At 41.6% G+C, this 14,396-nt stretch overlaps 1 protein-coding gene across 6 annotated transcripts in view; it reads left to right on the top strand.

Annotated features, from left to right (window-relative positions):
• GRIA3 (glutamate ionotropic receptor AMPA type subunit 3) overlaps window positions 1-14,396 on the top strand; it is a 101,997-nt gene that overhangs the window by 78,379 nt on the left and 9,222 nt on the right. For 3 of the 6 annotated variants that reach the window (XM_039355626.1, XM_039355627.1, XM_039355625.1), the window contains exon 13: window positions 5,095-5,342. In XM_039355626.1, coding sequence (XP_039211560.1) covers window positions 5,095-5,342 — 248 coding nt within the window. Of the gene's footprint in view, window positions 1-5,094; window positions 5,343-6,223; window positions 8,073-14,396 lie in introns of those variants that run through there. The other 3 variants (XR_005558178.1, XM_039355628.1, XM_039355629.1) reach the window with 2 other exon arrangements.

The raw sequence follows: 14,396 nt of genomic DNA, 5'->3' as shown, positions 1-14,396 counted from the left end.
TGAGCGACTTCATCATAATCAAGGATTTTATCAAGGCTTTGCTGAGTTCTTCACCCCGAAGCCATGGCAGCAACTGAGTATGAATAAGCATGGCGTCAATGGCAAAAAAAAAAGACAGCCAGAACAAGGCTTTCATTTTAGGCATGGGAGCTGGCTGGGTGACTTTGGACCAATCACCAGGAACTGGTGAGTTCTAGTCCTGCCTTAGGCATAAAAACTGACTGGGTGACTTTGAAGCAATCACCAGGAGACAGTGACACCTAGTCCTGCCTTAGGCATAAAAGCTGTCCAGGTGGCTTTGGGCCAGTCCCTCTCTTTCAGTCCAACCCACCTCACAGGATTGTCATGGGGAAAATTAGAGGAGGAAGGGGCATTATTATGTTCACCACTTTGAGTTACTTATCCAGTAACAAATAAATAAATAAATCTTCTCCAGCTTTGGCAGAAGCATAATCCAACCTTGCCATCTTAGAAAGACCCCAGCAGTGGCGTTCTCTGTTACTTCTCAATTATTTGTTTTTTAAGGAGAAGAAATAAAGATAGTTGAGATGAGACTTCCCCCCAGCAATTTATTTTGAATGAACAGATGGTAATGAATTTTATTTGCCCCAGTCCTGGGCCACAATCCAAATGGCAACCTGTTTTCCATGGCTGGCACCGTCCCCATCATTCTAATGTAATGACAGCCATTAGAATCGAAATGCTGTTGGTCAGACATTCCTCCTGCTTCAAACATGTGTCCTGAATTCTCACCGTTCAATCTACGTAAAACGTAGACATTGCAAATAACTCGTGTTATTTTCGTGTCTCTTTCCAAAGCGAAGAACTCACTGTTTTCCTTTGTGATCATAGTGGTTTTAATGCTGATAAATTGCCCAAGGTCCTTTCTGACCGTCTTAACATTTACGAAGAAGGTGTGCTATTAATTGTGATCAATAGCTGATGTCAATATTCAGCCTGATTTCACCACTTTTTTGTCCTGACACGATGGAGAGTGGAACACATTTGCATCTCTTTGAAAATGGGATAAAGTTTGTAATCTGGGCCTTGACAAGCAAATCTGTTTCTTTCCTTTTTTCTAAGCTCCTTTTCCATCATGGGCTCCAGACGGCTTGTTCTCCTGGGTCTGCCTACGTTGGCTTTGTATTTGACAAATTAGGCATCCTTAAGCCTGACCAACGGTCAGTTGCTTTCCTAAGCTTTAAAACTTGCAAATGGTTCCCTTGGCTAGTTTGCTTGTTCATTCATGTCAGAAGCATTAAAATAAGGCATACTCTATGATGTAAAATTTAAAATATACAGCACAAGATTAAAGTGTGCGCACGTTAAACAGATCTTGCCCAGGAACTAGCAACATTAATTGCATTCTGTGTCGCACTGCCGTGAGGTCCTCCAGCATACACTGATCAGAGCACAAAGAGCAGGTATACAAATGTGTTCTTGTTGGCATGGCTAGTGATTGAAGTGATGAGACCGTCCATATCTGTCAGACCTGCCCAGGTCCAATCTCTTAAGAAAGAAAGACCCTCGACTCCATGTAGCTGAAGTGGTAGGTTCTTTTACTAAAAAATGTTGGTTGCAGTAAAGTCAGGCTAGAACTGAGTTTCCCACGCAAAATAGATCTGCCATGTTTCCCCGCATCCCAGCCTCCCCCCACCCCACCATGACTAGCCCATCTTCTGAAAATGATGATTACCTAGGTGTTTTGAGAATACTGAGATGTTTGGGGTAATCCCACCAACTCATCTTCCTCAAGGCACTATACAGCTATGGGGTGTGTGTAAAAGAGAGAGAAGCAGTAAAAGAGAGAGAAGCACTGGAAGTTTTTAAGAAGAGATTGGACAGCCATTTGTCTGAAATGGTATAGGGTTTCCTGCCTGAGCAGGGGTTGGACTAGAAGACCTCCAAGTCCCCTTCCAACTACTACTACTACTTCTTCTTCTTCTTCTTCTTCTTCTTCTTCTTCTTCTTCTTCTTCTTCTTCTTCTTCTTCTTCTTCTTCTTCTTCTTCTTCTTCTTCTTCTTCTTCTTCTTCTTCTTCTTCTTCTTCTTCTTCTTCTTCTTATTCTTCGGGTGCTGGCACAAACCAGTTCCAAACTTCCCTGCTCTTGGTCAAGCTGTCATTCCCCCCTCCCTGTTTCCCGTCACCTAGTCCAGGGATAGGCAACCTTGGCTCTTTTATGACTCATGAACTTCAACTCCCAGAATTCCTGAGCCAGCATGGCTCAGCTTGGAACCCTTTCCCTTTCCCCTCAGCATGGCTGGCTCAGGAATTCTGGGAGTTGAAGTCCACACGTCATAAAAGAGCCCAGGTTGCCTACCCCTCACCTAGCCACACAGGCTTATTACCCCTTTGTTCCCCTATATCCCCCTTCCCCCAGCCTTTAACGTCAGGATGCCAGTGAAGTGCCAAGCCAAAGATGGCAGACCTGGCAATATCCATAACTGGTTCCCATCCACTGCAACAAGATCCACCCAATCTGGATTGGGAAGCAGAAACCAAGCCGAGGATTAGCTAATGGGTTAAGTTGGAAGCTGGGAAGTATCACAGAAGCAATCTAGCTGATGCCTGAGGGAAGTCAATCATATGATTGGTTCAGTGTTCTACTTTTGGGAAAGCAACCATGAAATGATGATAACGACATTGCCCGAAACAACTAGGCCTTCATAGCTTTTTTCTTTTCTCCTGCCCCCAACTTACTGTACTCTTTATATAACTGGGCTGAATAAGTCACATGAATAGGTACTTGTTAGAAGAAGATATATCGCTTTTAATTAGGGACACAGTGTGCAGCCAACAAAGCGCATTAGCTGATTAAAAACCCTTTTTGGTCAGTCCAAATCTAACAGCATTTAAAAGGCCATCAGACAACTTTTTAAAGATGTAAAGGGGATTTTGATAGGAATGCTAGCTCAAACTACAGGCAAATAGCCTTTTTTGAGAGGAGGCATTTTTTCCCCTTCTGATCAGATCGTTACGGACGTTTTATCTGTTTAGATTTTTATTGAAGCTTTTCTTTAAAAAAACAACCCCAAAACAAATCTAAAACCTACTGACCTGAAGAAAATTGGAAGTATAGAAAAGTGATAAGTCAACAAGAAAGAGCAAGAGAAAAGGGACAGAAAAGGAAAAAGGAAGATATAAAAGAGCGGGTTCAGCCTTTACAGCAGTTATACATGAATTTATATTTTATCCTTTCTCTCTAAGATTGTATCCTGGCTCCATTTTGTTCTGAGGTTTATCCTTTCTAATCATCAAACCCATAAATGACAAGTTCCTTCCTCCCCACCCCTCATTTTCAGTAAAAAGGTCATAAATTGTAGTTGTCGCCTTTTCCCTAGTCCAGTGGTTCTCAACCTTTTTAATGCTGTGACCCCCCAACCGGTCGTAAGTTGAGGACTACTCAACCGGTCGTAAGTCGAGGACTACTCAACTGGTGCAGCACCGTTTGCAGACTGGGGCTTTGGGCGGGCTCAGCAGGGCAGAGACAGCCTGGACAATTCCTATTGGCTTTTGAAAGCCAATAGAATTAGACTCTATTCAAGAGAGTCTATTCTATTTGCTTTCAAAAGCCAATAGAATAAAAGGGAGTAGCACAGCTAAGGGAAAGGGGAAAAAATGGCAGACTGCGTTGTTTGCCGACCCCCATGAAATGGTCATTCGACCCCAAATGGGGTCCCGACCCACAGGTTGAGAACCACTGCCCTAGTCAAACAATTTTGCCATCTCTGCAAATTCTGCGATCTTCACCAACCATTCCTTTACCATATTTCAGGATCTTTCCATCCTCACTGCAGATGGTGCCGGTTATAATATATCTTAAAAGCAAAACTAATATACAGAGGTGCACTTCTGATCAATGTTTCTGTGTTTCACTGAATCCCTAACTGTACAGAAGCTGATGCAACTTCTCCACAGTACAAAGTTAAACACAACGTCATTTTGCAGTTGCATACAGATGAAAAATATTCAAAGGGTCAATCTAGCAGGTATAAGAGGTGTTTTTGACTGAGGAGACAAAGCCAGCCTAAACCACACAGGATACATTTGGAGAGAGGAAGAAAATATGGAAGAAAACCATACATTGGCAAAAGACATCGGTCTTTTCCAAAGCAGCAATAGGCAATACATGGTATATTTTAGCAAGAGAATGATGTGAAACATATATGCAAATTGGCAGTGGCCTTTATAGAAGGATAAAGATATTGGAAGGGCCTTCACACTCCCAAAGCTAAATATGAACGTTGAAATGTGTACAAGAAAAACTTAGCTGGATGCAGGAAATGTGGGGAAACTGTTATTTCAGCCAAAAGAGGTGTTATGAAGAACTGGCTGATACTCCACCTGTTGGGTGCTTATTTTCTTGTTTCGAATCTGTAAACAACTGCTCATTTAGAATAAAAGTAAAAGCTAAAGGAGTCCCTGTGGATTTTACTCCACTAGTCATTGCTGACTATAGGGGGTGGTGCTCATCCCCATTTCAAGGCCACTAAGCCAGCACTGTCTGAAGATGTTTCTGCGGTCATGTGGCCAGCGTGACATCACGAACTGCTGTTATCTTCCCACCAAAGTGGTACCTATTTATCTACTCATATCTGCATGCTTTCAAACTGCTAGGTTAGCAGGAGCTGAGGCGAGGACGGGAGCTCACCCCTTCGTGTAGTGAACAGGTCTCAAACCTGGCCTGCTAGCTCTCCAGCCAACAAGATCACGTCTTAACCACTGGGCCGCCCTCATATATAGTAAATGTGCATCAAATTTGCAGACATTTAATTTTGTACTGTGGAGTAGTTGTTCTCAGCTTCATGGAAACCTCATTGGACCAAGGCCGTCTCAACTTTAGCACAGGACGGTGACTGTACGTGCATTAAAGCCGTTAAAAATGCATTTTGTCGACTTTTCTCTACCGGGATAAATAATTTCGAAGGAGAGGGGAATTTTGGAGATAGTCTGACCAAGCAAGATTCTCGTGCTAAAATCTCTTTGACTAAAAATGGTAAAAAGGAGGGGTACAAATAAGTAAGCAAGCAAGCAAATAAATAATCTGTCTTTCTTTCTCTCTATCTCTCTCTCTTTCCCTCCCTCCCTCTCAGAGATCCAAAATTGCTGTGTATGAGAAAATGTGGTCATACATGAAGTCGGCAGAGCCCTCGGTGTTTGCCAAAACCACGGCCGACGGGGTGGCCCGCGTGCGGAAATCAAAGGGAAAGTTTGCATTCCTGCTTGAGTCCACCATGAACGAGTACATTGAACAGCGAAAGCCCTGTGACACAATGAAAGTTGGTGGGAACCTGGATTCCAAAGGCTATGGTGTAGCAACTCCTAAAGGCTCAGCATTAAGGTGGGTGGAATAATATAACAATCTCCATGTTGTTATAGTATTCCACCTACCCTGATGTATTGTGTTGTCTTTTTTTTTCTTTCTTTCTTGTGGATTTGAGGTAAACAAAAACAGTTTTTTTTAAATAACAAAAAACCAAAGACAAAATCTTTTTAAAAAAACGGTATTCCGTGGAATTAAATACAATGGTAAATTATGGTTCTGTTGACCTGAATGCATCCATATATATATATATATATATATATATATATATATATATATATATATATATATATATATATATATATATATATATTCCTAAATGTTCTCTCCGTGTTGTCCCTCCGGATGGTTGCTGTTTGTTTGTTTGTTTTGTTTAATTTGACCGTCCAGTGGCTTTTTTTCCCCCAGTTGAAATGATCAAAGCCCGAGTTTAAAACCGCCCTATGTGATGAATTTTAAATTGCATGCGGTGGTGTTCTCGTTGTGTTTTTCCTTTTTTTTTCTCCTCCTTTTCTCCTTCCTTTCTTTTTCTCTCTGAAGGTAGTCTCCCCATCTTGCACTCCTCAGGTTTTTCAGCAAATGTTTGTGTCCTTCCAATTTCACCCATTTGCTGTAACCAATCCATGCTCTCTAGCGCCACCTCCCCGTGAGAAAAAAAGTGACACTCCGCTTTAAAACCCCAAACCAAAGCACTTTAAAACCAGAATCCACCGAACCCCCCAAAAATATCCAATAGTAATTTTAAAAAGACAAAGAACCAAACCAAACCAAAGATATTTTTTTTTTCCTTCTTCTTCTTTCTGGCCAATTTGTCCTTCTGCTCCTTTCCTTCTGCGTTTGAACACCTTTAACCGAGCATCGCTGCATTATTCTTACGAGTTATGTTTTATCGTTTCAAGAAATGCTGTAAACCTGGCAGTATTAAAACTGAATGAGCAAGGCCTGTTGGACAAATTGAAAAACAAATGGTGGTACGACAAAGGAGAGTGCGGCAGCGGGGGCGGTGACTCCAAGGTCAGCCTCAATGTCACCACAATCGGGTACCTTAGTCAAGAGTAATCGGCAAAGCTGTTATTTGATGCATCGGGTGGGGACAAAGAACTTGACATGGAGACCGTCTTGAGCCCATCAAGATCAGGTCCCACATTTGTCTTGTAGCTTGTTCCATTGGACAGCCTTTTCTTCTTCCTCCTCTCTTTATTGAACTAACAGAGAAAACGTGCCCTATTGGGTTGGCCTTGGCTAGTCGAGACCCACAGTAAGGACCTTAATAGCAATAGCAACAGGACAGCACTTACACTTATGCTTCATAGCATTTTTACAGCCCTCCCTAAGCTGTTTCCAAAGTCAACATATTGCTCCCATCAATCTGGGTCCACATTTTACTGACCTCGGAAGGGTAGAAGACTGAGTCAACCTTGAGCAGTGAGAATCGAACTCCAAACAGTGGGCAGAGTTAGCAATAGCAATAGCACTTAGATTTATATACCTCTTCATAGTGCTTTATATCACTCTCTTAGTGGTTTTCAGAGGCAGCATATATGGGTCTCATTTTACCAACCTCGGAAGGACGGAAGGCTGAGTCAACATTAAGCCGGTCAGGATCAAACGCCTGGCTGTGAGCAGAGTCAGCCTGCAATATCGCATTCTAATCACTGTGCCATCACAGTCCTTATTTTTTGAGGGCACCAGGTGAGGGTCACCTGATCGAACCTTGATTTAATTCTTCTCTGCTTCACAGGTGGGCCGAACAAGAGCACCCAGGAGCCCTAAAGTTACCGATAAGTAACTTCTTCCACCTTGTGTCAAATCTAATAATACTGCTGGCATAAAAAGAGCCTTAATAGAATTAATTCCATTAATTGAAAGTTAGTGCCACAAAAGACCCCATTAATTTTTTTGCAGATTGCACTGGGAGGGAAGAGGAAAACAACAACAACAACAACAACAACAACTAACTTCCTCCCCCACCCTCCAAGAAAAGAAAATGTAAGCACTTTCTGTAGTTTAGCAACCTACTTATGGCGAAATTAGTGATAGCAATAAAACTGCGCAAGGAAGTTAACGTGGTTCCCGCCTGGATCTCTTCATAAAGAGGGACTTTTATCAGCACGCCTAGTAATCATTTCCTTTAATCATATTTGGATAACTACAAAAAGTGCAGTGTGATTAAAACCAAGGAAGATGCATGTAATTTCCTTCTGTTTACCAGAAAAAAAAAAAAACCAACTGGGGGAGAAAGGAAATATCAGTATCCATTGGCACTGAAAGAAATAGTCTCTCTAGCTTAATCTTTAATGGAATGGCATCTAGGCGGAGTAAGCAAAACAGAGGTTCAGCTGGCTCATTCCTTCCTATATACAGGTAGTCTTTGCCTTATGACTGCAATTGGAACCAGCAAAGCAGTTATTAAGTGAATCACCCTGATTTTGTGATTTTTTTTGGCAAGGGTTCTTAAGTCCCAAAGATGCTTTTTTCAGGAGGCAACTGGACTTTCTCGTTTTGCTTTGAAGACGTTTCGCTTCTCATCCAAGAAGCTTCTTCAGCACTGACCAGATGGCATTTTTCCCCCCTTGCTTCTTTGGTGAAAATAACAACATTAAATTAATTTGATGTATGAGGGCGCCTTGGTGCTCTCGGAGCTGGCTTGTTTTCTTGCAGACGTTTCATTACCCAACTAGGGAACATCATCAGTGCTAGTAAGGAGTGCTGTCAGTTTATATTCTAGTGGCTTGCCTGTCAGTGTTGAGGGGGGTGGTCTTAGGGATTCTTTAGTTGGGCTGTTTGCTGTTGGCTTCTTTGGCAGTTTCTTGATTGGGATATTGTTTACTTGATTGCTGGCCTGATGTTAACTTTGGAGTTAATCTATGCTGATCTAGGTGCTGATTGCTGGTGGAGAGGTGCCGGGATCTGGTTGTTCCTTTTCTGGACTGGGTGATTGTCTCTTTTGCATAGTCTATTGATGTTGTTAATGTCTAATCCAATGTATGTTGGCAAACAGAAATCGTTTGTGGGCTCTTGTAATCCACGTGATGAAATGAAAAGGGAAATAAGAACTTTTATCTTCTTATTCCGTCGCTCCAGATTGCTCTTCTTCACTTGCTTGTTTTTGCCATGCAAAGCCGCTTTTAAGAATGGACAGCCTCATTTCCAGACTTAAAGCTCAAATCATCCAGGCCGCCTCCCCTGGGAATACAATATGGGTTGTGCCACTCTAGTCTCATCAAAGGTTTCAGAGCAGCCCATTACAGTTGTGTAGGGGGTGGCGGCATCTCCTCGTTGTCTTTATCGTCTCCTGTAAAAAAGCAAAACAAAAACACAAGTTCCCTTCCCTTCTGCTCTCCCAACGGATTGCAAAAGATTCACGTTCACCTTTGAACAGTACCTGTAGCTTTTGCTCAAGACGGCTTCTGTTAGCCAGCTGAGATTTTATATCGTTTCCTTTGCCGAGTTGTAATGTCTTCACATCCCTGACTTCAAAAGCATTAATTCCCAACCTTAAGTAAGACAGCTCAGTTGAAAATATTCAAGAGAGATTTCTTAGGCAAGGGTTAGATTTTTCATTTCCCCCCTTTCTTTTGGTGGGTGAAAACTGTTTATCCTTGGAGCAATAGCTCTTCGACAGAGAACCTAGCTGAACATTTCAAGTTTTCTGGAGGAACAATGCAAGATTACATAGAAATTCTCATGTGTGTAATAATCTTGCAGATATACATGCCGTGTGGTTTACGACCTGGTGTCTTCCAGTTATTTTGGACTGCAGTTCTTGTAAGCAATTCCCACGGGCCAAGATGACTCAGTCAACTGGAAACTGAAGGACACAATACCTGGAGGATGGCTGGAGATCGTTGGATGATGAGCTATTTATATATCATTGGCTTTGATTTAAAAGCATTGGTTTATGCTGTTCTTCTGTTGGTGACATTCTGGGCTAGTGAAAGCTCCATTAAAAAGTGGACTATTGATAAAAATAAAATAACACATAACTTGCCCTACACTGATGATGCCACATAGCCTTGTAATGAAACATCTACAAGAAGACAACACCAAGAACCCAATAATTGTTGAACTATGTGTCTTGTCCAGTGTGATAGCAACATATAAAAGTAAAACCCTGATGAAAAGGAGATCCTTATCCTTTTATAGATACCGTATTTTCCGGTGTATAAGGCGACTTTCTAAACCATACAAATCTTCTCTGAAGTCAGGGGTCGTCTTATACGCCGAGTCGTCTTATACGCCGGAAAATACGGTAATCCTCCACTTACAAGCCACGATGGAGCCCAACATTTCTGATGTTAAGGAAGACAGTCCTTTAGTGACCTTTGTCCCATTTGACGACTTTTGTTGCCACAATTATTAAAGGAATCCAGCTTCCCCATTGACGTTGCTGGTCAGAAGGTCACAAAAGGTGATCCCACAACCCCCTGGACACTGCAAACCATCATAAATCGAAGCCAGTTGCCAAGATTTTGATCACATGACCATGGGGAGGCTGCAATGGTCATAAGTGTGAAAATAATTCACCTTTTTTCAGTGCCATTGTAACTTTGAATGGCCACCAAATGAATGGTTTATAAGTCAAGAACTACCTGTATAGCCATATCCTAATTTTTTTTCTATCCTCCCACGCAATAGGGCTGTAATTGGGCTGGGTATATGTGGGGTGTTTTTATGGGTCCTCTCCTTAGAAGGAAATTCCACATCTTGCTGTTTGGTTTCATCCTTCCTGACTTTCATGCTTGGCATTTTACAATGTTGCACCTACCTACACAAATCCTTCATGTCAAGTTCTTATTGTGACCTTAAATAAGCAATTCATAACCCACATATTTTCCACCCACTCTGCTTTTTTCATCATTGTGAAGTATTGGCAATAATAAAGTGACAGGCTGATTAGCTGTACTGCTTAAGGATTCTGATGGGGGAAAGAATCCAGAGCTTCTATGTATTGAAAAATTATTTCCGCCTATTGGCATCATCCATGCCGTTGTCACCTTGGGCTTCAGTAGGGCCAGATTCTCACCCCATTTGGGTGGGGGAAGGGAGTGGACCATAGTTAGAACGCTTCCTTGCATGGAGAAGATCTAAGCTTCAATTCTTTCAGACTTTATTATTGCAGACTGCGTATGCATTTACAGGAAAGTGACAGGGAATTTCTGTAATTGGGTATCTTCCATCTGTGTTGGCTATGCTAGGTTGAAGAATTAATTAATCAATCCCTGAGATGACTTGCTTCCAGAAGTTGTGGGTGCTCCAACACTGGAGGTTTTTAAGGAGAGATTGGATAACTGTTTGTTCAACTAGAACAGAGGTCCCCAACCTTTTGCGAACCAGGGACCAGTTCCGTGGAGAAAGGTTTTTCCACGGACTGCTTGCATCCCATGGATGGGGCTTTGCTTGCTTGTGTGGACCAGTTGCTGGCATGCCACAGCCCAGTACCAGTCCACCAACCAGGGATTGGGGACCCCTGAACTAGAAGACCACCAAGGTCCCTTCCAAGTCTGTTATTCTGTTAAGTAGCGAACTCTAGGTTGGGGAAGATCAGGATAGGCAATCTGGTTTCTGTGCATGGAAGTAGGGTATTTCCCCCACTCTTCTTTTCTAGTATTTTAGAAGGTCATTAAACAGTCTTTGTATTCCTGGTTCAAATATTCTTCTCATAGGACTAAGCGGCAAAAAAAGGAACGTATGGACCCGATCTTAGATGTGTTGTTATGTTAAAAGAGGAGGTATCTGTAGCTTCTTTTGGGTCTAAGATATCCAGGTTAGAAATCTAGAAGTTTTCAGTTTTGCTTGAGTAGAACACAAGTAGGATTACAGCGCTTGCATTGAAGGAATTTGAGCGTTCAGGCTTAATTCAATTTTTCATTTTAATTAATGCTTTAAAGCTGCAAATTTAAGTGCAGTTATCTTGGGGCCAGTTTGGGTTTAGTTCTCTTAGTGCATGACATTGCAATTGTGCGATTGTTTCTTCCTTTTAAAATAACCTATTCCTAAGGAAAAAAGCTTTGGCTTTCTTGAGAACGAAAAGTGAGTAACAATTTAACAAGTGGCAATTTTTTCTAAGTTCCTTGAGATGGGCACCCCCCCCCCCCGGGAGCATTTAATTGTTCATATTAACCTCACTGCAGTAAAGGTGGAGTTTATTGAGATGAATCCCAAGCAGCCGTGTATCTTATATATACGATTTAAATAGTTGTCTGCATCTATCTAAAAGATATTCGCTCATCCAGGCAGATTAAAGAACATTCTCCCTGGAGCATATCAGGCACCGGAGGAGAGATTTAAAAAAAAAAAATCATTTGGTCAAATCAAATGTCACTTATGCAAAAGGATAAACTAGGACAAAAAATAAACCTTTTAGGAGTAATCAGGTCATCTGTAGGATTCAGAGAAGTAGGAAACTGTGCTTAGGAAACACCTTGGGTGTTTATTGATATTGGAACCTTGCTATCATGTCACTCCTGTTTCTTCTTTTCACTAGACTAACACACCCAATTCCAGCAATTCTTGATATGTTTTAGCCTCCAGCCTCCTGATCATCTTTGTTGCTCTTCTCTTCATTCTTTCCAGAGTCTCAATATCTTTTTTCTAATCTGGTGACCAAAACCGGATGCAGATTGATGAAGCAGATTTTGTGAGTCTATTAATGGAATTTGTCACCTTACTTGGTGAAGCTTGGGCTGTTTCACAATAACCTGATAATATCGAAACTGTACTAGGTATTGTTTTGAAGATGGAGCAAACACTAGCGTGAAAGTCTGTCCATAGATCATTATTTGCTCTGGGAGAGAAAGGGAAAACACATTGTGTTAGTATGGATTCCTCTGTTCATTTCTTACACCCTAGAGGCAAACAGATGCAAACTCCAGAAGGCTGGGGAAGAAGACAACAAATAGCAGAACAGATTTAGTTGAAAAGTAAATTCAAGTGAGAAATGTGCAGTTCAGTCTTCCCCCTCCCCCACTCCTGATGAGACTTGTATGGATTTGCTGAAACTTTTAAGGAGGGATGGAAGATTTATAAAACCTTGATCTACATCCTTTAGAAAAGAAGTGTTTGTCTATGATCAGTCTGGTTCACTATTGTGAATTTTCATTCAGGAAGCTCAGCAACATGGATGGCTATATCCATTGCTCCTTGTTACTTACAAATGGCTTGTGCATCCTTCAGTATCCATCTGGCGTATTACATATATATTGATTTAAATTTATGCATCCGAAAAGCTACTCCGTTGACACTCCATTTGTGATGACCAAGAGAACATCAAAGGCTCAGAAGATCAAAAGTTAAATTTACTCCTTGGAAAGAAAACAAAACAAAAACAAATGTATTCCATTGCAAAGAAGGAATCTCATTGCAGGAACAAATAGACTGATGGAAAATGGAACCGAACTATTTAGAAAGATGCTCCCGTTCCTAACTCATCAAGGAAATGCAACTCTTCTATAGTTCATTTTTCCTACACTAAGAAAAGCACCAACAACAAATCTCTCAGATATGACACTGTATGCCAGTCGATCGAAAACTCAGCAGAGTATCTGAGATTTCATCTTTCGGGAGATTGAATGCTGATGAATGGCTGCATTCAGTTGAAAACCTCTGCTCATGAAAAGGAAGTGAATAAGTCATCAGAAGCCAACATTTGCATTCAGAAGCTTCCCCCCTCCCCCTTCTGAAAAAAGGATGGAAACACAAAACAACATCTGTTTCATAAATATACAGGGCGTCCAACTGTCACCCAGTGTTAGCACCTTTCAAATCATCTCCTCAAGGTTGCTGCACCCCACCACTCAGGGGGAATGGGGACACAAGAGCTTGTTTTGCCTTGTGCTTAATTGAGAGTAAGACAAAGGAAGAAGGAAAGAACGGCCAGATGCATCCAGAAAGTTCCCAAGTGTTTAGACAGCAGGAAGCCGTATGAAGAGAACAGCCATCTTTCCTCCTACAATTCTATATTAGTTTTCATCAGCTAGAGCAGTGTTTCACAACCTGGCTGGGGAATTCTGGGAGTTGAAGTCCACCCAGGTTAAAGTTATCAAGGTTGAGAAACACTGAGCTAGAGGAAGATGCTTTTTCTTTAGCAAGGACCATCTGCTCAAATGCTATATATTTAATATTGTTGGGGGTGGGATTGGGAGACCCCAATGTTCTGTTTCAGTTCAGATAGCAAAGCATAACAGATTGGCTCTGAAGAATAGGAGGGTGCACATCAGTTCATTTCATGGAAGTCTGCTGCTGAATATTTTCCCAGAGACTGTAACACATTGCAGGCAGTTATGCTTTTCAAGGAGACGGTTAGCCAAGATAGGCAGCTTTGCCTCTGGATTTTTAACTCAGGGTTGAGATTCCTTGACCAGAATAAGTAAGCAGAGCTTATTGCCAGTCGAATGAAAGCAGTTGTGTGGAGCGGTTTGTTGTTAATCTGCCTCTGGATATTTCTGTATTTCTCCCAATTTGGTTTAGCGTGTCATATAAACTAAGCCACAGGAATTGTAAATCATATCAACCTATCGATTGGTGCTTGCTAAGCGAACCATAGCTGAATAATAAACTGCATGAGCTTCCTAAAGGAATTGAAAGCACTGGACCGTTGCAGGTTCAAATGGCATTCATCTCGTACAAATTAGCACAGAGATTGATCACAAGGTGTTCAGGGTATCTGAATGCACTGCAGATTACACCCTTGGATTCTTTTAGAAGTTCAGAAAACCATGTGACTTTGAGCAGAGTCAAGAGTATAGTGGGTTAAGGTTAAGCCAGGGGTTAAGCACTGATTTCCAGGATCTGTGGTTTTATATATATATATATATATTGAAAGATTCAAGTCCCTTGTCCTCAGTCCTTCTTTATGTTCCCCTTCTCACTGGGAACAGGATATCATGACATCGTGACTATGGTTGGGAATCTCTGTGTGGTTCTAGTGCTGTGTATCTACATCGACTTAGGCTCTATTGCCCTTAGACCTGAGAATAAACAAGAACCTAGAGGCGGAGTTAAAAGAGGGATCAGCCCAGAATCCCTATGTAGCCGCAAGCGAACTAATTTGGACTCTCTTTGAATACCATG

The sequence above is a fragment of the Crotalus tigris genome, unplaced genomic scaffold (assembly GCF_016545835.1).
Source record: "Crotalus tigris isolate CLP2741 ecotype Arizona unplaced genomic scaffold, ASM1654583v1 scf7180000018701.437623, whole genome shotgun sequence".
Classification (NCBI taxonomy): Eukaryota; Metazoa; Chordata; class Lepidosauria; order Squamata; family Viperidae; genus Crotalus; species Crotalus tigris.
Note: the sequence above shows the minus strand (reverse complement) of the source record. Positions and strands in the feature narration are given on the sequence as shown.